This window comes from Anolis carolinensis, unplaced genomic scaffold, assembly GCF_035594765.1.
Source record: "Anolis carolinensis isolate JA03-04 unplaced genomic scaffold, rAnoCar3.1.pri scaffold_10, whole genome shotgun sequence".
NCBI lineage: Eukaryota > Metazoa > Chordata > Lepidosauria > Squamata > Dactyloidae > Anolis > Anolis carolinensis.
Window position 1 is genome coordinate 20,255,652 of NW_026943821.1, and position 18,478 is coordinate 20,274,129.

The window sequence follows — 18,478 nt, forward strand, 5'->3', positions numbered from 1 at the left end:
TGTTTTTCTAAAAAGAGTCAACCACATTCTACATAGAAAACCAAATTTATTTTATCTGAAGCACTTGCACAGGTCCATGAAAAGATAAATGGGCTGCTGGTGCAATAGTTCACCCACACAGGAGATGTATTGATACAAGGGAAAAAGAGTACATTATCTGCACATAGTACTCCTTAATATGTGCACCAACTGCTAGGATGATCCTAAGTAGTTGGTGTGTGGTGTGTCATTCAGTTGAAAACAAAACACCTTTTAGAACTTGGTGGTCCCCCAAGTTTAAATGCAAAAAAATAATTCACAGAAACAAAAGGTAATAGGATAACACAGATCAAGAAACACACAAGAAGGAAGCCATGTGCAGGTTTAGGCACCTCAATCATATCTGAATCCGAGCCATATCCACTGCCTTATCTACCCATCGACAAAAGATGGAAGGTTCAACGGCTTAGGGAGAAATTATCTAGGCCAATGGAAACACAGCTAGAAATAGAAAATCAGTTGATCCTGCATTGCATTTCAGAACTACAAGACTAGAGAGAGCAAAAGCCCTGCACACGACTTTAATCAGAGGGACCAAAAATATCATATAATATTAATAAAATAAAAGAATCTTCTCCACGCTGGAATATTCCCTCCGAGAAAAACGTTCAGATCTTACTAACATTTGAACTGCAACTTGGGCACTGTTTGCATTAAAAATGTAAAAAGTAAACATCACATCTCAAAGGAGAGGATGCTGACTCAATTCACCAAATACTGTAAAGAGGAAAAGTGGTCAACGATGAAGCCACTGGTGCCATGATGGTTGCGCTTATCAATTTTCAACTGGCAACAGTTCAAGTTCTGTGTTAGAAGCAAAATCAATGGGCAGTATCTACAAATGGGTTGTTTGAATACAGTGTGTGTGTGTGTGAGTGTGTCTTTCAAAACAGCAGTATTGACAATCTTGGGAAAGCAGAGAGAACAAAGCAGGGAGAAAACAACGGAGGAGGGAAGAACAAGGCAGGAACTGGGCCTAATATCTAGGACCCCTGGCCTTCTGGATCCACGTTGCCTTCGGGATCTTCATCGTTATAAATGTTCTCTGCCTACAGAGTGAAAGGAACAGGGATTTAGGAGTATTAATTGGATGGTAAAATAGTAGATTAAAAGAACACTGGCAAATAAAACACTAACAAGCACAATAACTTAACCAGTTGTTATTCTCTCCAAATACTTATTACTGCAATCACTGTTTTAGACCCTGACCAGCCACACTGTTTCGGGTTCCCATTCCCCAAGAATAATAATCAATGAGGTACTTACCATTTGCCAGACTTGCATGATATTGTCTTCTGATACAGAACAAATTACCCAGGGCTCATTGGGATTCCAGGAGAAGTCGGAGATCTTGGCAGTGTGGCCTCCGTGAATAAACTAACATTGAAAATAAGACAATAGTTTTAAGTACACAATACCAATGGTACATATACATATCTAGAACAAAATAGAAACTTATTCTGAATCTTGTTGTTCGGATAACATAAACCCTGACAACCTTCAGCACAGATAGCATTCTAAATCAGTAACACCTTTTTAAATAATTCTAAAATACAACCAAGAAAGAATCACATAACGGAGCTAAAACAATTTCCATTTAAAATTATTACCAGCATTAAGATAAACCATAATGTACAGGATGTAATGATTAAACACCAGGCCAACCTCACACTTCTTTCTCATCACTTTGCTATCTCTTAAACAGCTAGGTTTAATCATTCACAGCCTTGAGGAAATACTAAGGGCATTAAGGTGGGAAGCAAGGAAGGCAAAAAGGATAAGAAAGGAATATACATGCACAACAAAGGTAACAATGACAACACAACATCCTACAATTGGTGTTCACAGATGTCAGGCATACATTTGCTTTATTAGCAAGACCGAACCGAAAGGTACAACTGCACCTGGATTTTCACAGCAGGAGGAAAGGGGAAACAATACGCAAATCATAACAAAATCCAATATAAACCTACTCACCAACAGTTCAGGTGGACCATCCTCTGCGTCTTCAGGAGACTGCTCTTCTCCAATTTTGCTGAAATGAAAGACAGCAACATTTAATGGAAGTACATCAAACGGATTTCTAAACAGGATCAATACAAGGCTTTGCTGATACAACACTCACCTCAAATCCCAGACATTCAGCCTGCGATCCGTGCCACTGGAAGCCAAAATAGTCTCATTATGAGGAGACCACTGAACCTGCATTAGTTAGGATGATAAAATGTTTGAAAGCATTCATTTATATAATTCTATAATTTATATATTTTATAATATTATATTATTTTATAAATAAAAAAGTCTTCAACAAATGCCAGTCACCCATCCTAATTTGCCCTCCTGGTTTATTTTCTGCTCCTGAAAACTGCAATTTAACAGGCTAAATCAAAGGACACAGGGCAGAGAATTAAAAAAAAATCAAGATATATATTATTGAATCAATTTTCCTTTCAAAATAACAAGTATTCATTTCCTGGGTACATCTCGTAAGAGCTCTAATCTTACCTGTTACTGTACTTCTACTGTCTGAAACTAAAAATAGCTCTCAGTTACAAGTGTTTTATAAACTAATGTATTATTACCATTATTGGGGGGAATTACGAGAGCATTTGCTATGAAAACAATATATGTATACAGTTGTCACAGACATCAAGAAAATAAGCATATCCTATCTAAGCCTTTTGTAGTTGCCAGCGTCATTATTTTTTTAGCAATTTAATATACAATATGACAATTTCACTGTTTTCCTCATATGATACTCAAAAGACATGAAAAAGGAGAAAAAGCACAAGCTTAACTGTACATTTTCTCCAACACCTGCTACTAAGCCATTTACAAAAATGCCCAAACACAAGCCGCAGTTTATGTCAATAAAAATAACACTAAAGCAAGTTCTGATTAACTTCCCACAAAGTGGAAAAACTAAAGAAAAAGACATGCATCTTGAATGCCAGCTTGGGAGAAAGACAGGATATAAAGTCAATACATATACAATTATATAGAGTTTTACCTGAAATATTTCATCTTTGTGTGACTCAAAGGAATGTAGCTTCAATTTCAGGTTTCTAAGATCCCACAATGCAACTGTCTACAGAAGAAAATCAGAGCAGAGTTAATAACTAAAGGCATTTATCATATTAAGTCCAGGCCACACTATTGATCGGGGACTTCCGACACAGATTGTATGACATACTATCCCATGAAGAAATCCCTATGAAACATCTCATCAATGAATATTGGTAACAAGAGTTTTGTTACAGGTACCTTATCAGCTGATCCTGTGGCCAGGATGAACTCGCTGTAAGGGTTGAAAGACAAACAGTTCACTTCTGCAGTGTGAGCATCCACAGAGTGGCTTGGCTTGGAAGTGTTGTTTGACCGGGTGTCCCAGCTAAAAAAGAAGAATGTCAAGATTGGTTATTATTAAAAGCCCCTCTTCTTTACAAAAAATTAAGAAAACCATTCAGTATAAATAGATTGTAAGCCTGAGATCAAATTAACATTTTGTGGACTGCTCTGAGTGCCTTTATGGCTGAAGAGTGGGATAAACATTCTCTAAAAATAATAATATAGTAATAACAACCACCACCAAACAAACACAGCAATGGTACAGTTTTATTTACATCATGAGTTTCTGATCATCCGCAACAGAGCCAAAAAGCGATTCATGGAGCAAATGCCAGGAAACGTCTTCAACTACAGCTGTGTGGCCTGTGAAGATCGTTTTGGCATCCACCACTTTCCCTTCCTTTGGAACAGCGCTGATGTCCCACAAGCAGATAGTCTTCAAGAAAAAAATAGAGGAAAATACGCTCAGATAGAAGGCATAATTCACCTGGCAAATATAACATGTATGTGGGCCATGGCTAACTTAACATACAATACTAACATGATCATCAGATGCGCTAAGCAAATGCCCACTAAGGTTTGGGTTCCAGGACAGACCATAGCCTTCTTTCTGATGCCCACGGAGACGGAGATCTGGATTACATTCACCAGAAGGGTCTGCAAAGAAAAGGGTTTCAGAATCTCGGCTCACTCTAACCATGCAGAAAGATCATGCAATCCACTGAGAAGAACCATAGGAAGCTAAGTTTTGTTCCAAACCTGAAACTAGACATTAACAACCCAACTGTCTAGTTTAAAAGCTTTATTTAACTATGAATCAATAAAGGTTCTTTGAAACCTTACTGGAAAATTCTCCCTTATGAGGCCTCCTTGCCCATGGCAACTCAGACCCAGTGATTTTTGTGTGTAATTGGTTCCCACATTTCTGTTCAGGATCTAACTACAACTAAAAGATATAAGGCGAGATCAGTCTTCACAGGTACCTGGTTTAGATGGGTGCTTGGTATAGTCGAACACCAGAACATCACTGGATGGTGTCTTTGTTGCAATGATGCAAGGATTCTGGGGCATGTAGCGTGCTCTATTCACTTCTCCTTCGTGGTTGATTTTTATTTCAATCTCAATTTTCCCGCTGACAGATCCAAAGCCTCCAAACTCTGAAGATAAATAAAACATTGATAATATCAATTGTGCTCACTTATACAATGAATTGAATTTTTTTTTTACAAAAATGTCAGGAATCTATGTCATATGACATTACAGACATGAAATATGGGAGGTGTATAAAAATTGAAAATCATGGGTGGACTGTGGTTCAAATAGAGGGCACCAATACTATTTCACGGTGGCTCCCTCTCCCTTTTTACTGGAAACAGTTGCAAATTATTCAGTGACATATGACCCCATAAATGTTTCACTTCACAAAATGGAGTATTATAATCTCCCAAATTTATTTATTATTTACTATTATTGATTTACAATATTTCTATCCCAACTTTCTCTACCCCGAAAGGGACTCAAGGCGGCTTTACATAAAAATCAGCTATTTGATGCTTTGACAACAATACAGCATTAAAAAGACATTTAAGAATAATAGAATACAAATAAAACAATTAAAAACATTTTAAAAACCATACAACCATAATTGATCACATAATCCACAAGCATAAACCAGGCCGTTCCTATAGTCATAACATGTCAATCCATATCTGTTTGTTTATTGCACAGGTTCTCTAAAGGCCTGGTCACAGAGCCATGTTTTTACTTTCTTGCAGAAGATCAGAAGGGAGGGAGCTGATCTTATATCCCTGGGGAGGGAGTTTCAAAGCTGAGGGGCTATCACTGAGAAATAAAAAAAAAATTTAAAAAATCACCTTTAAGAGATGTAACATCCCTAGTTTTGGTAAATTTATCCAGATGTATAAGTACTGTCAGGTACTATGCTATCAGTTCTACAACTGGGAACTGTTGTACCAGAATATCAGTCACATTTCTATACCACTTCACATAGCCTAACTATTTTTGCAATTATGGTTCCAAGACCCAAAGTAACTCAACACAGTAACAATTTGGAAACACAATTATTTACTTTCTCAATTTTTCAAAAGCGCATAAAATTTCTGAAAATGGCATCCAAGCTGCTGGCAAAATATTTTTGTCCAGACCACCTCATCACTGTCTCAACATCCACAATTAGAGTGGAATTACTTACTGAGCTGAAAAGCAAAATACAGCCAGATAAAATGAGGGAGAATTCTCTTTTTGGTTTTCTTACCTCCCTTTTCACTATCATAATGGGAAGCATCAAACTGTGCATCATCATTCGGAAGCTGAACGCTGGCGATCACAAGGTGGTTTTGCTCATCAGAGGTGTGGGTCCCAAGCACTAGTCGATGGATACTGAAGTCTTTGCCTTCAGGTCTGCAATGTAATCAAAGGGAAATAATCTCTTTTTAGGTAGGACTCCTCTCACTGATTTGGTCATTCATATCAAAGAGAGCATCCCTTACATTACAATGTGCCATGCTCAGAAATAAAGTCCTACTGTATTCAACCACATTAGCAATTACATTAAAGCTATCACTCAAGAGAGACTTACCTGGTTACATCAGGAAGCCACTGAGCAGTCAAGCTGGGCCACTCCAGCGCATGTGTCATTACAAGATCATAGAGAAACGGCGTGTTCTTTTTCCATATTTTATATTCTTCATTAATCACCCGTTCCTCCACTGCATCATCAAAGGCAGCTAGATGAATAAGAAAATCACGAACACAATTGATATCAACACAGAAACCTAAAATCAACACAAATTGCTCCCTAACAGGAAATTCCTTGAACCAAAGATAGAAGAAAAACGATTCCATATTTATGATCTTTCCCATGCTCAGATTGTGTTGCAATGGGTATCTCCAAATCCTCAGAAGGAATAGGAAATGCACCAAAGGAGCACAACAGGTCTGCTGGGTCATGCAGAAATAAAGGCTACGTATTTGAAACTAATTTACTGGACCTAACAGCATTTAAAGTGGTTACGATTGTACTGTGGGGAGAGTAGTCATAAGGAATGGTTTTCAGTAAATAAATGCTTCCACAGTTTTACACTGCAGTTACAAGTAGGAACCTCAGGATGTATACGAGGGTAGAGAAAAGCAGCCGTCAACAGGAAAGCATCAGAACAACTTTATTAAAATTCTAAAGAAACCTAGTTCTATTGTCAAGTAAAAGAACAAGCTCTTAGTAGGTAAACAAACTCAATTCCTCTTATCTCCTGGGCTGCACTTGCATTGTAGAATGAATACATTCTGGCACCACTTTAAATGCCATGGATTGATGCTGTGGAATCATTGGAGTTGTAGTTTTATAAGGATTTCAGCCTTCTCTATCAAAGAATGCTGGGGCTCACCGAAATGCAACTCCCAGCATCCCTTAGCATTAACCCACAGCAGTTAAAGTGATGTCAAACTACATTCATTCTACAGTGTAGATGCACCACCCGTCTGAAGTTTAAAGGAGCTCTCCAAGAGCCGGAACCTTAGATACAATGGGAAGGAACGGAAATAAGGAGAATCCATATTGCCCCTTCAAAGTGTCTTGGGAGAAATGGCAGAAAAAGCAAGGCTCACAGGGGCTCTCTTTCCTCAGTGGAGGTTGATTCGCAGAGTTTTCTAGCCTTCTCTGCCCAAAAATCGTGGTGCCTCACCGAACAACAAATCCCGGGATCCTATAGCATTGAGACTTGGTAGTTAAACTGGTACGAAATGCTGTGGTGTCTTGGGAGTTGTAGTTTGGCCCTATTGGGCAGAGAAGGCTCAAGGTCTTGCAAAACTATAACTCTCAGGATCCATAGCCATAAGTCATGGTGGTTAGTGGTGTCAAACTGCATTCATTCAACAACATCGTGGCCCTATGCTATGGAGTCTTGGGAGCTGTAGTTTGGCCCTATTGAGTAGAGAAAGCTCGAGGCCTTGCAAAACTGTAACTCCCAGGATCCCATAGTCGTGAGCCATGACAGTTAAAGTGGTGTCAAACTGCATTCATTCAACAACAACATCCTGGCTCTATGCTATGGAGTCTTGGGAGCTGTAGTTTGGCCCTATTAGGTAGGGAAAGCTCGAGGCCTTGCACAACTGTAACTCCCAGGATCCCATAGCTGTGAGCCATGACGGTTAAAGTGGTGTCTAACTGCATTCATTCAACAACAACACCGTGGCCCTATTCTATGGAGTCTTGGGAGTTGTAGTTTGAACCTCTAGAGCAGAGTAGGCCCAAGAGGGCCTTGCGAAACTACAACTCCCAGGATGCCACAGCCTTGCGCCTTGGCGGTGAACACGGTCCCAAAGTGGCTCCGCAGAGAGGCCCAGGTGAGGCCTCCTTCCCTTCCCCGCCATGTTGGGTTTCTCCTTCCATCCCGCGGCCAAGGAAGGAGAAGGCACCCCGCGATTTGGGGGAAGGAAAGGCGACTGGGTTCCCGTCCCTTCCCAGCGGCACCTGATCCATCCTGGAGGCCGCCTCCGCCGCCGCCACCGCGCCTCATGACAACGCAAGGAGCCGGTCTCGCTCGGGAAGCAGGCCCTGCGACGCGCCAACGCCAGAAACGGAGCCAAGGAGAGGAAGGGGAGGAGCGAGCGGAGGAGGCTCCCTATTGGCTGCCTCGCGATCAAACGGGGCGGGGCTTGCGCCAAGCCGCGCTCCGATTGGCCCTGGCGCCGAGGGCGGGAAGAAGACAGGCAAGGGTGGGCGTGTGAGGCCTCCTTCCGGCCCAGGAACGCCCCCCTTCACTTCAGTTACCTTCTTTATCCGCCATGATGCCGAATCTCTTCGTCGCCGTCGCGGCTTCTCTGCTTCTTCCCCTCAGTGTCCCGGCTTCCCTTCTCTTCCTTGTTTTCCCCACCGCTTGGCCCGCGGTTTTTTTTTTTTCTCTATCTCTCTCTCTCCGGGAAAGGGACGCGGAGCGCGCGAGAGGACGGGTTCGCGCCAACGCGGGCCAATCGCCGCCGGCGCCGCCGTCTCGAGCCGCTCGGCGAATCAGGAGCGCGTGCGCAGTGGGAGGAGGGGAGGGGGCGGGGCCGCCGGGGGATGCCTGCGCAGGCGCAGTGGCACTCTTGCTTCTCCCACCGTGGAAGCCGCCATTTTGAGGCATTTTGGCCTGTGTGCTGAGTGAGCGTGGTCCTGGGCTTCTTTCCTGTTTACCTATATACACATGTATGCATGAGGTATTCCTATACATAGTTGCATTCAGGGGTGAATAGGCGCTCGACCCAGCAGCCTCGAAAATAGCTTAAATGTACAGTAGAGTCTCACTTATCCAACCTTCGCTTATCCGATGTTCTGGATTATCCAACGTAGTCTGCCTCCTGCTCGGATCCACTGCTGTTTCTCTAGGCAGCAAGGATTGAACTTTTTAGGGATTTAATTTCTGAAAATGTTGTTACTATAAGCTCATTTTATGCAATTCTATCTTTATTTTTAGTCAATTTGTTAGTAGCCAATTTGTATTAGTCAATGTTTTCAATACAATGTGATGTTTTGGTGCTAAATTCGTAAATACAGTAATTTCTACACAACGTTACCATGTATCGAACTGCTTTTTCTGTCAATTTGTTGTAAAACATGTTTTGGTGCTTAATTTGTAAATTCATAATGTAATTTGAGATTTAATAGGCTTTTCCTTAATCCCTCCTTATTATCCAACATTTTTGCTTATCTAACTTTCTGCTGGCCCGTTTATGTTGGATAAATGAGATTCTACTGTATATATATATTAATATAAGTAGATACATACTTTTTAAAGCAGCCATGGACAAACTTTGGCTCTCCAGGTGTTTTGGACTTCAGCTCCCACAATTCCTAACAGCCAGTATATCTCTATATAAATATATATTCATATAAATATATATATGTTTATGGCTATAGCTATATATGTGTGACCGAAAAAGTATGTATATATGTGTTGTCGAAGGCTTTCATGGCCGGGATCACAGGGTTGTTGTATGTCTTTCGGGCTGTGTGGCCATGTTCCAGAAGCATTCTCTCCTGACGTTTCGCCCACATCTATGGCAGGCATCCTCAGAGGTTGTGAGGTATGGAGAAAACTAAGCAAAGAGGTTAATATATATCTGTGGAAAGTCTGGGGTGAGAGAGGTCAGTGTGAATGTGTAGTTAATCACTTAAATTAGCATTGAAAAGCTTATCTGCTGTCTTCTTCCTGCCTCTGGGGCATCCTTTGTTTAGAGTCGTTAACTGCCCTTGGTTGATTCATGTCTGGAAACCCTCTGTTTTCAGAGTATTGCTTTTTATTTACTGTTCTGATTTTTGAGTTTTGTAATACTGGTAGCCAGATTTTGTTCATTTTCATGGTTTCTTCCTTTCTGTTGAAGTTGTCCACATGCTTGTGGATTTCAATGGCTTCTCTGTGTAGTCTGACATGATAGTTGTTAGAATGGTCCAGCATTTTTGTGTTCTCAAATAGTATTCTGTGTCCAGGCTGGTTCATCAAATGCTCTGCTATGGCTGATTTCTCTGGTTGAATTAGTCTGCAGTGCCTTTCATGTTCTTTGACTCTTGTTTGGGCGCTGCGTTTAACCCTAACCCAAACGCAGCGCCCAAACAAGAGTCAAAGAACATGAAAGGCACTGCAGACTAATTCAACCAGAGAAATCAGCCATAGCAGAGCATTTGATGAACCAGCCTGGACACAGAATACTATTTGAGAACACAAAAATGCTGGACCATTCTAACAACTATCATGTCAGACTACACAGAGAAGCCATTGAAATCCACAAGCATGTGGACAACTTCAACAGAAAGGAAGAAACCATGAAAATGAACAAAATCTGGCTACCAGTATTACAAAACTCAAAAATCAGAACAGTAAATAAAAAGCAATACTCTGAAAACAGAGGGTTTCCAGACATGAATCAACCAAGGGCAGTTAACGACTCTAAACAAAGGATGCCCCAGAGGCAGGAAGAAGACAGCAGATAAGCTTTTCAATGCTAATTTAAGTGATTAACTACACATTCACACTGACCTCTCTCACCCCAGACTTTCCACAGATATATATTAACCTCTTTGCTTAGTTTTCTCCATACCTCACAACCTCTGAGGATGCCTGCCATAGATGTGGGCGAAACGTCAGGAGAGAATGCTTCTGGAACATGGCCACACAGCCCGAAAGACATACAACAACCCTATGTATATATGGTCGAATCTGGATAGTCAAATTCGTAGAGTCACAACGGAGAACCTACAGAGTCCTAGAGAGACAATTTGTAATCCGAACTATTCAAATCCATAGAGATGCAATGGAGGACCTGGAGGTTCCTAGAGAGACAGTTTTTGATCGAACCCGTGAATAATGGGGTCCATAGAGTCGCAATAGAAGACCTAGAGGTTTCTAGAGAGACTATTATGAATCAGTGAATAATGGGATCCATAGTTTCAATGGAGGACCTAGAGATTCCTAGAGAAACTATTTGCGATCAAATCCATGAATAATGGGATCCACAGAGTCGCAATGGAAGAACTAGAGGTTCCTAGAGAGACCATTCTTGATCAAATCCATGAATAATGGTATCCATAGAGCCCTAATGGAGGACGTAGGGATCCCTAGAGGATCAAATCCTTGAATAATGGGATCCATAGAGTCGCAATGGAGGACCTAGATATTCCTAGAGAAACTATTTTCAATCAAATCCTTGAATAATGGGATCCACAGAGTCGCAATGGAAGAACTAGAGATTCCTAGAGAGACTATTCTTGATCAAATCCATGAATAATGGGATCCATAGAGTCCCAATGAAGGACGTAGGGATCCCTAGAGGGAATGTCAATCAAATCTTTGAATAATGGGATGCATAGAGTCGCAATGGAGGACCTAGGAGTCCCTAGAGGGAATGTCAATTCTGAATAATGATCAAACTTGCAAATGTGGAGGAACAACCGTTTTTTCAGAACTGCAAATCTAGGGATTCTGGGAGGCATGGCCATGGCAGTGAAAGTGGGGGCAAAGTGCTATAGGCATTCAGTGTGGCTGCAGGTGCCCCCTTGCGTAAAAGCCTGCTACTGTCTCTTTAACAGGCAACCAGGAAGAGGCCCTGCTTTGCTGCCTGGACTGAAGCTGAGCAGAGACAGCAAGAGATTGCTGGCCGTGTTCTCCACCGCTTCCCGTTCCTTCTCCCTAAACAACCATTAATTTCATTTCATTTTTCCTTAGCATGGCGTTCAGTGAAGCTACGGAGCTGGACAATTACCGGGATTACAATTTAACCGAGGACCAGAAGCTCATTAAAGCGAAATACGCTCCTATTTCGAAGAAGTACGAATGTGAGTCTTTCCCCTCGTGTTCCCTTTTCCATTTGAAAAGGATTTCATTCTTCTTTTATTAATAAGGGGCCAAGAAATGCTGTTTGGGGCTGATCTATAGTTAAATCACTTGTATGTGTATATGTGTGTGTGTGTGTGTGTGCGTGTATGTGTGTATCTTGATTTCTCTTGCGTTCAAAGGAGACTCAATGCAATCACATCATGTTTAACCCAACATGTATAAGCCAGGCATGGGCAAACGTTGGCCCTCCAGGTGTTTTGGATTATAACTCACACAATTCCTAACAGCCAGTAGGAATTGTGGGAGTTGTTCTCCAAAACACCTGCCCCCCCCCCGAATATTTTTATATTTTAGTATAAAACACTAAAATAGAATTAAATATGGGACTTATCTAAAGCCAATGAAATAATTAAAACCATTTCTTGACTCCAGGGAAGGCAGTGGGCAAGTTGGAAATTGTTTGGTGAGAGGTTGTTGTTGTTGTCATTATTATTATTAACAGTATCATCTTTGTTGGTACATTGGTGTATCCCATCCTTTCCTAAACTGTAACTCAGAGTAGTTGACAAACTTCTTAAAATATAATGATACAAAGCACTACTTTGTATTCAAGGAGAAGCATGTAACAAATAAAATGCATTATTATTATTACTTGTATATGAATGTTTTGAAAATATTTTATTTTCCCACTTACTGCTTCTTGTAAGCAACCTGGATTGTCTCCCAATTTATAACATGTTATTGTAATATGAACTTAAAGAACTTGATTCTAGGGAATGAGTAAGTTGGCAATGATTGTGTGAGAGGCTAATATTATTATTATTATGAATACCTTTGTTGTTGTTATATCACATCTTTTTCCAAACTATAACTCAAAGCAGTTTTCAAACCTCTTAAGACGTTATGACACAAAATATCCATTTTTGTCTGCCCACTTACTGTTCCTTTTAAGAAGTCTTTTTTAAAAAAATTCTTTTTTACTCCCTCTGTAGATTTGGATCATACAGCTGATGTCCAGTGAGTATTGACTTATATAATAATAATAAAATAATAATAATAATGGTGATGATGTACATGTTGCCTGCCTCTCCTCACCTCTCAAGGCAGACTACAATGAGTTACAACGCCCAGATCACATACACTGCCATTACAAGGAGAAAGGAAGCAATATTGCCAGGTATTGCATGTTCCCTTCTGCTCCTCCCAAAGCAGAAACTGTGACTCGTTCTCTATTCTGTCAGCTGTGCTCTGATGGTGAATCACTATTGATCATAGTTTTGCTGATGATAGACCAACACTGTCTGGACTTACAGAAAATAGGAATCTGTTTTCTGGTAAATCGCAGTCAATTTTTAACTCTGAATTTTATATTCTGTCCCTATTGTGTTTTAATCTTGGTTCCTGTGTATTTTAGTATGTGCATTTTATAGAAATATGTTTTAATATATGCATTTTATTTAATGTATTTGATTATAGTGGTGATGATGATGTACTTTAACTGTGTTTGGCCCCGCCTTGAACCGTAAGGAGAGACGGGTAACAAACAAATTATTATAATTATTATTATGAAGGTGACGATGATGGTAATAATAATAACAATAACAGTCACAACAATAACAGATGGTTTTGTTACCTGCCTCTCCTCAAAGCAGGGTACAACACAGTCAAAACACATAAACATAAGTACATTCAACAAAATATCTATATCAGAACGCGGCACTAAATGATACATACATCAAAACATATGGTACAAAGATCAAAATACATCAGTAATGGTTTATGATCCACAAAAACACGTTTGTCCATTAATCTGTTTATTGGCGGGTAACACATACATTGTTGTTTGACTGCCCCATGAAGGCAACAACAACAACAATAGTACACATGGTACAAAGGTCAAAATACAGCAGCAATAGATTATGATCCACAAAAAACTCATTCTGCAATAAATTATTTTATCTCAAAGCATCTCCATGGTGGTTTCTTGTAAAAGACTTAGCACAACTAGCATTCCGTATCTAGATTCAGTTCCTAGTAATGCAAGAAAAGTAGGGAATAAACATATGGTAGTCACAAAGTTTAAAAGGTAACTGCCATACATGGATTGGAGTTTTAATGTAAATAACATAGCATTTTGGGTAACTGTTCCATCCCTTGCTGTGCCATATTACTGAGAATAAAGAATAATTAAAAGAATAAGATAGAGAGATTGTTTTTCTTTTTACAATAAAAGTAGGGGAACATATAAGTTTAAGAGTAGGAATAAAGAGTTAGCAAAATATAAGATAGGACCTTATATTTTTGACCTGCTTCCCCATGACCATTATGAAGCATTTCTGGTGTGTTTAGGCTGCATGCCTGGGGAGACACCTTGGAAGAGGCCTTTGAGCAATGCGCCATGGCCATGTTTGGATACATGACAGACGCAGAGACCGTGGAGCCCCTGGACACCGTCGAAGTGGAGGCAGAAGGTAGGAGGCCCCCCTGGATCTCCCTCGATTCCTGATCGTCCCATAAGCATCAACTTTCCAAGACGACAGGCAGGGATGGTTTCCCAGCACTGTTACCCAAGACCAATAATAATCAGAATCATTTTTCCAAGACCCCAGGCAGGGATTGTTCTCCAACTGCCACCTAAGACCACTTTTGATGCATTATGGGAAAATGGAAGAAGGATTGGATACATCCAAAGGGTCGGCTCTTCCCATGAACCATTTAACCTTCTCCTTGTTAAGTGTAATGTGAAATGCAAAGGTCTGTTCTTGATTTATAAGGCTGTAGGATCTGGAAGACAACATGCTTCCTTAACATAATTAGGTGCTCTAAGAAGGAACATGAGGTGTCTTGGTGATCGTTGCACCAGTGTAGACCCTTTTATCCCTCACCTGTTAGTACCTGTTGCTGGAGAGAATAGGATGAGCATTTGTTCTCTTCTTATAATCTGTGTCTCATCTGGAAGCCTTCCTTTGCACTGAGAGAGATTCTCCACTTAGGACTGTTCCTTTTCTGCTTACCCGACAGGACATGACTTGTTGTCTCTTCTTTTTCACTTCCTGGACGAGTGGCTCTATAAATTCAGCGCCGAGGAGTTTTTCATTCCTAGGGTAAGTGCTTGTTGTATTCCAGTTTATAGACTAGGTTTTGGAATGAATTCTACATCGTCTCCAGATTGGTTACACTTCACACACTCTTATATTGCTAGTCCACTGGATCCATCCTGTATAAATTCAGCATTTTGGAGTTGGAATTAAGACACTACAATGAGCTAATAGGACATTGAAAGAGAGACAGTTTGGGGGCCAAGTGAAAATTACAAAGCAAAGTTTCCTTTCAAGTTTCACATAAATGTTCTCTGAGTATGCTACAAAATAATAAAGAAAAAACTAAACAGAAAAAGTAGGTGATGATAATTATCTGAATTTCCCTTGAAAGAGAAGAAGTGGTATGATGATAATGATGATGATGATGATGATGATGATGATGATGATGATACATGACCAGTCTCATGAATCATCAGATAGTCATTCAGGAAAATCATAGAATCATAAAATCATAGAGTTAGAAGAAACCGCAAAAGCCATCTAGTTCCAAATTCCCTGACTTTCAAACTGAATAACTTTTGATAACCTTAAACAGTCACAAATTACTGTTATTGTTGTTATTATTATTATTTGACCTGAGATTACGTTACCTGGAGTATTTATCAGGTCTTACTAGATCTCTCTGAAGCATGTTTTTAAAAATTGTAACTAACATTTTCTCTTTATTCCCATTTTTTTATTAGGAAATCAAAGTGCTTTCCATAGATCGATCGAGATACAAAATAAGGTCTATTGGGTAAGCAGAATCATCCAGAGTTGCCATTCATTTAACTAAGTCATACATTTAGCACCTGAAAGGAGGTAGCAATTTTTAGTGGATGTATATTTTAATTTGTTGAATTGTATCCCTCCTTTCTCCCATCATGGGACTTATCAGGAAGCAAGGGAATTCTGGGGCAAGGTACAAAAAAACACTGCAGGAAATTTAAAAATCAGAATTACAATTAAATCCTGGTTTATTTTAATTGGGAATGCCAAACAAATAAATAAAATCACTAAATGACAAACAAGATAATTGCATCGTGGATGCTATATATCCAGCATTGGAAGCACCTTCTGACAAGAGAAAAATGGGTTGTAAACATGTTTTAGAAGAATAGAAATGGATCAGTGGGCCATGATGAACAAAGGAAACACCCAAACAACTTTCTCAAAGACTGGCAACCATTTCTAACATTGGGAGGGAGGACACGTTTTTATAGAAGGCTTCATCATTTAATCGGTCAGAGTTTTCGTGTGGAATGTTTGAATAACTATTATGCTAAAAGGAGGAATGGGAAAATATTGTAATAGGAAAGAAAAATAGAACTGTACACGACGGTCTCTAACCCAAAGGGTGGGAAGTCACTGCAAAGGGGTGCGAGGGAAAGGTATAATTAGTGTAGAAGTAATTGTTTAATCTGGTTTTTTTTTTCATTTTTAAGGTGGGGAGAGGAATTCTCGCTGTCCAAACATCCTCAGGTAAGTCATGATGATGATGATGATGATTATTATTTATATCCTACTTTTTCTCTTTACAAGAACGCATAATAAATGCTTCCATAAATGCTGTTAGCATTCTTTAGGCCTTGAAATACAGAAAGCCAACCATCAGATTGGTTTAACTATAACATGATTGTGACATATATATGTGTATATGTGTGTGTATGCATCTCTCTCTCTCTCTCTCTCTCTATATATATATATATATATCTCCCCAGAATCTCTACATTCCCTCTCCAAAGTAATGAATGAAATGGCTAATCATTACTGTTTAATGAGGCTGACTTATGTCCAAGCGCTGGAGCCCTGATCAAGATGTTGAAGGAGGGGAAGCTTGTTGCATGACAGTATTTGCTTCCTTTTGCTGTCTCTTGCTATGCATCATCAGATAGTGTTGTTTGCCCATCCCTAGGCCACCAAAAGTTGGAGATATATTGTGTTTTTATTTGCCAGGGCACCGAGGTCAAGGCAATCACCTATTCGGCCATGCAGATCCATGAGGAGGAGAAGCCTGAGGTCTTTGTCATCATTGACATCTAAGCCAAGGAAGCAAAGGGCATTGCTCATGTTTCCTAGCAGAAATATCACACAGGAAGGGAATATGCCACCTTGGAAAGACTTGGGAACTGGTTCAGTGAATGGCAACGGTTGAAAAATTATCATGAAGGTGGCAGTGACCCTTTAGGAATGTCCAGATCCGGATGATGCATCATGCAAGAAACTGTTTACAAAGAGAATTTGTATGTATGGAAATATTAACCAAGGGTCATCCTGATGGTGCTGCCTATATTGTTTTCAATGGAGTCAGAGAAAATATCCTTCTTTGGGGATGAAATAGAGCTAGAACTGAACACTTATCTTCTTCTAATCATAATAAAACTACCTCTTGGTTCTTCAGATATCACATAAACTTGATATGATAAAGTTTGCACAAAAAGGAACTAGTGCTTGAGTCTGGATTATGCTGAATATATAGCAGTCCTATCTTCTGAAGGGTTTTTTTTTTGCAATATTATTTGTTTTTATTTCTATTTGTATCTCAAAAAAAGATTCAAAGCGGCTCACACTGAAACCAAGACCATGCAATTTTGGACCTAAAAATAATCAAACATTAAAATAAAATATAAACATGAAGCAGTTTTAAAAATAAACAATGAAAAACATGGAAGGATGTTCACCATTACCTTCTGAGGCTGAGAGAGTGTGTCTTGCCCAAAGTCTCATACTGAATTTCCAGAGCTGAGCAAGGATTCAAAACTGGATCTCACACTCAAACCATTGCAACAACAAATGTATTTAAAATATTTTATTAATTAAATAGTAATAGATCTATTACTATTTAATTAAGGCTCTGCATGTTCTGTAGGAAACAGGAAACAATTGAAAATGTGGATTAAAAGAGTGCCTTTGTAATATGAAAACTGGCTTTCAACCTATCAAAAATTAAAGGGATAAGGAAAAAAACTGTTTTAATGCCCCTAAAAAGCTAATTGTCCCCCCAAGGGGTTCCACCTCCTCATCTTGATATAAATACAGCACTATTATGTTGTGTTTAAAGGCCCAAAGCACCATAACAACATGGTCTGCTGTTAGGAATTGTGGGAGTTGAAGTCAAAATTTGCCCATGACTGGTCTAGACATAGTAATTCACGGTTGCTCTTGTGTGTGTGTATTTATGTATCTCCTGTTTACCTTAACTGTTCAGTTTCGAGAGATATATTTCTGGTTAAACAGGGCAGAAATAACAGGAACGCATGGTTACGAATTCAATTTTATGTTAAAGGACCCTAGCATAACATTCATTTTTACTATGCTTTTATATTTAATTGCGCAAATGAAAGAAAAGGATTTGTGCTTTTATTTTAAATATCTGTGGAATGAACTATTTTCAGCTCAAATAAAATTCATACTGAAAATAGGTGTTCAAGACTTGTGAGTCCATAAAAATCTAAGGATCTGCTATAGCGGAAAGCTGCTGTGTCTCGCATACAAAGTTTGCTGAAATGCTTTTTTTTGGGGGGGGGGGGGCTGTGTGGAATTTTATCCCTATGCTTCTCATTTGATTTCTGCCTGAGGGTCGGTCTTGGTGAGAGATTGAGTCTTGCCATCCATATCTATATCTATAGACGTTACTAGGTGAAGTGGCCCTCTGTGGTGATGTCACTGGATTGGCCCTTCCTA

The 18,478-nt window shown here is 39.7% G+C and overlaps 2 protein-coding genes across 7 annotated transcripts; one reads left to right on the plus strand and one right to left on the minus strand.

Annotated features, from left to right (window-relative positions):
• Positions 1-26: 26 nt before the first annotated feature.
• On the minus strand, positions 27-8,380 carry rbbp4 (RB binding protein 4, chromatin remodeling factor). Of its 4 annotated transcripts, none has more exons than XM_003229955.4 (12): positions 8,177-8,380; positions 5,987-6,134; positions 5,663-5,808; positions 4,371-4,544; positions 3,929-4,044; positions 3,663-3,823; positions 3,304-3,430; positions 3,050-3,127; positions 2,165-2,241; positions 2,017-2,074; positions 1,306-1,416; positions 27-1,088 (listed from the first exon to the last, which is right to left on the minus strand). In XM_003229955.4, exons 1-12 carry the CDS (start codon positions 8,190-8,192, stop codon positions 1,023-1,025), a joined length of 1,278 nt encoding a protein of 425 aa, XP_003230003.3. In that variant the 5' UTR covers positions 8,193-8,380; the 3' UTR covers positions 27-1,022. The 4 variants fall into 4 exon arrangements, with proteins under 4 accessions (XP_003230003.3, XP_016854465.1, XP_062818957.1 ...); XM_016998976.2 differs by having other exon boundaries at positions 3,920-4,044; XM_062962887.1 differs by lacking the exon at positions 8,177-8,380 and adding an exon at positions 7,877-8,031.
• Positions 8,381-8,460: 80 nt separating this feature from the next.
• zbtb8os (zinc finger and BTB domain containing 8 opposite strand) lies at positions 8,461-18,215 on the plus strand. Of its 3 annotated transcripts, none has more exons than XM_062962891.1 (8): positions 8,461-8,590; positions 11,604-11,713; positions 12,707-12,731; positions 14,064-14,185; positions 14,736-14,818; positions 15,499-15,551; positions 16,240-16,276; positions 16,751-18,215. In XM_062962891.1, the coding sequence occupies exons 2-8, from the start codon at positions 11,605-11,607 to the stop codon at positions 16,835-16,837; spliced, it is 516 nt and encodes a 171-aa protein (XP_062818961.1). In that variant the 5' UTR covers positions 8,461-8,590; position 11,604; the 3' UTR covers positions 16,838-18,215. The 3 variants fall into 3 exon arrangements, with proteins under 3 accessions (XP_062818961.1, XP_062818958.1, XP_062818959.1); XM_062962888.1 differs by having other exon boundaries at positions 8,462-8,601; XM_062962889.1 differs by lacking the exon at positions 8,461-8,590 and adding an exon at positions 10,524-10,707 and having other exon boundaries at positions 10,781-11,713.
• The last annotated feature ends 263 nt before the right edge of the window (positions 18,216-18,478 follow it).

Bases quoted from the DNA above. Each gene is read 5' to 3' on its own strand.
- rbbp4 (XM_016998977.2), bottom strand. From the start codon at position 7,922: ATGAGGCGCGGTGGCGGCGGCGGAGGCGGCCTCCAGGATGGATCAG. The intron at 6,135-7,876 runs GTGCCGCTGGGA...TTATTCATCTAG, and splicing joins CGGCCTCCAGGATGGATCAG to CTGCCTTTGATGATGCAGTG. The intron at 2,075-2,164 runs GTGAGTGTTGTA...CTTTCATTTCAG, and splicing joins CTGAATGTCTGGGATTTGAG to CAAAATTGGAGAAGAGCAGT.
- zbtb8os (XM_062962888.1), top strand. The intron at 11,714-12,706 runs GTGAGTCTTTCC...CTCCCTCTGTAG, and splicing joins TATTTCGAAGAAGTACGAAT to ATTTGGATCATACAGCTGAT. The intron at 14,819-15,498 runs GTAAGTGCTTGT...TTTTTTTATTAG, and splicing joins AGGAGTTTTTCATTCCTAGG to GAAATCAAAGTGCTTTCCAT.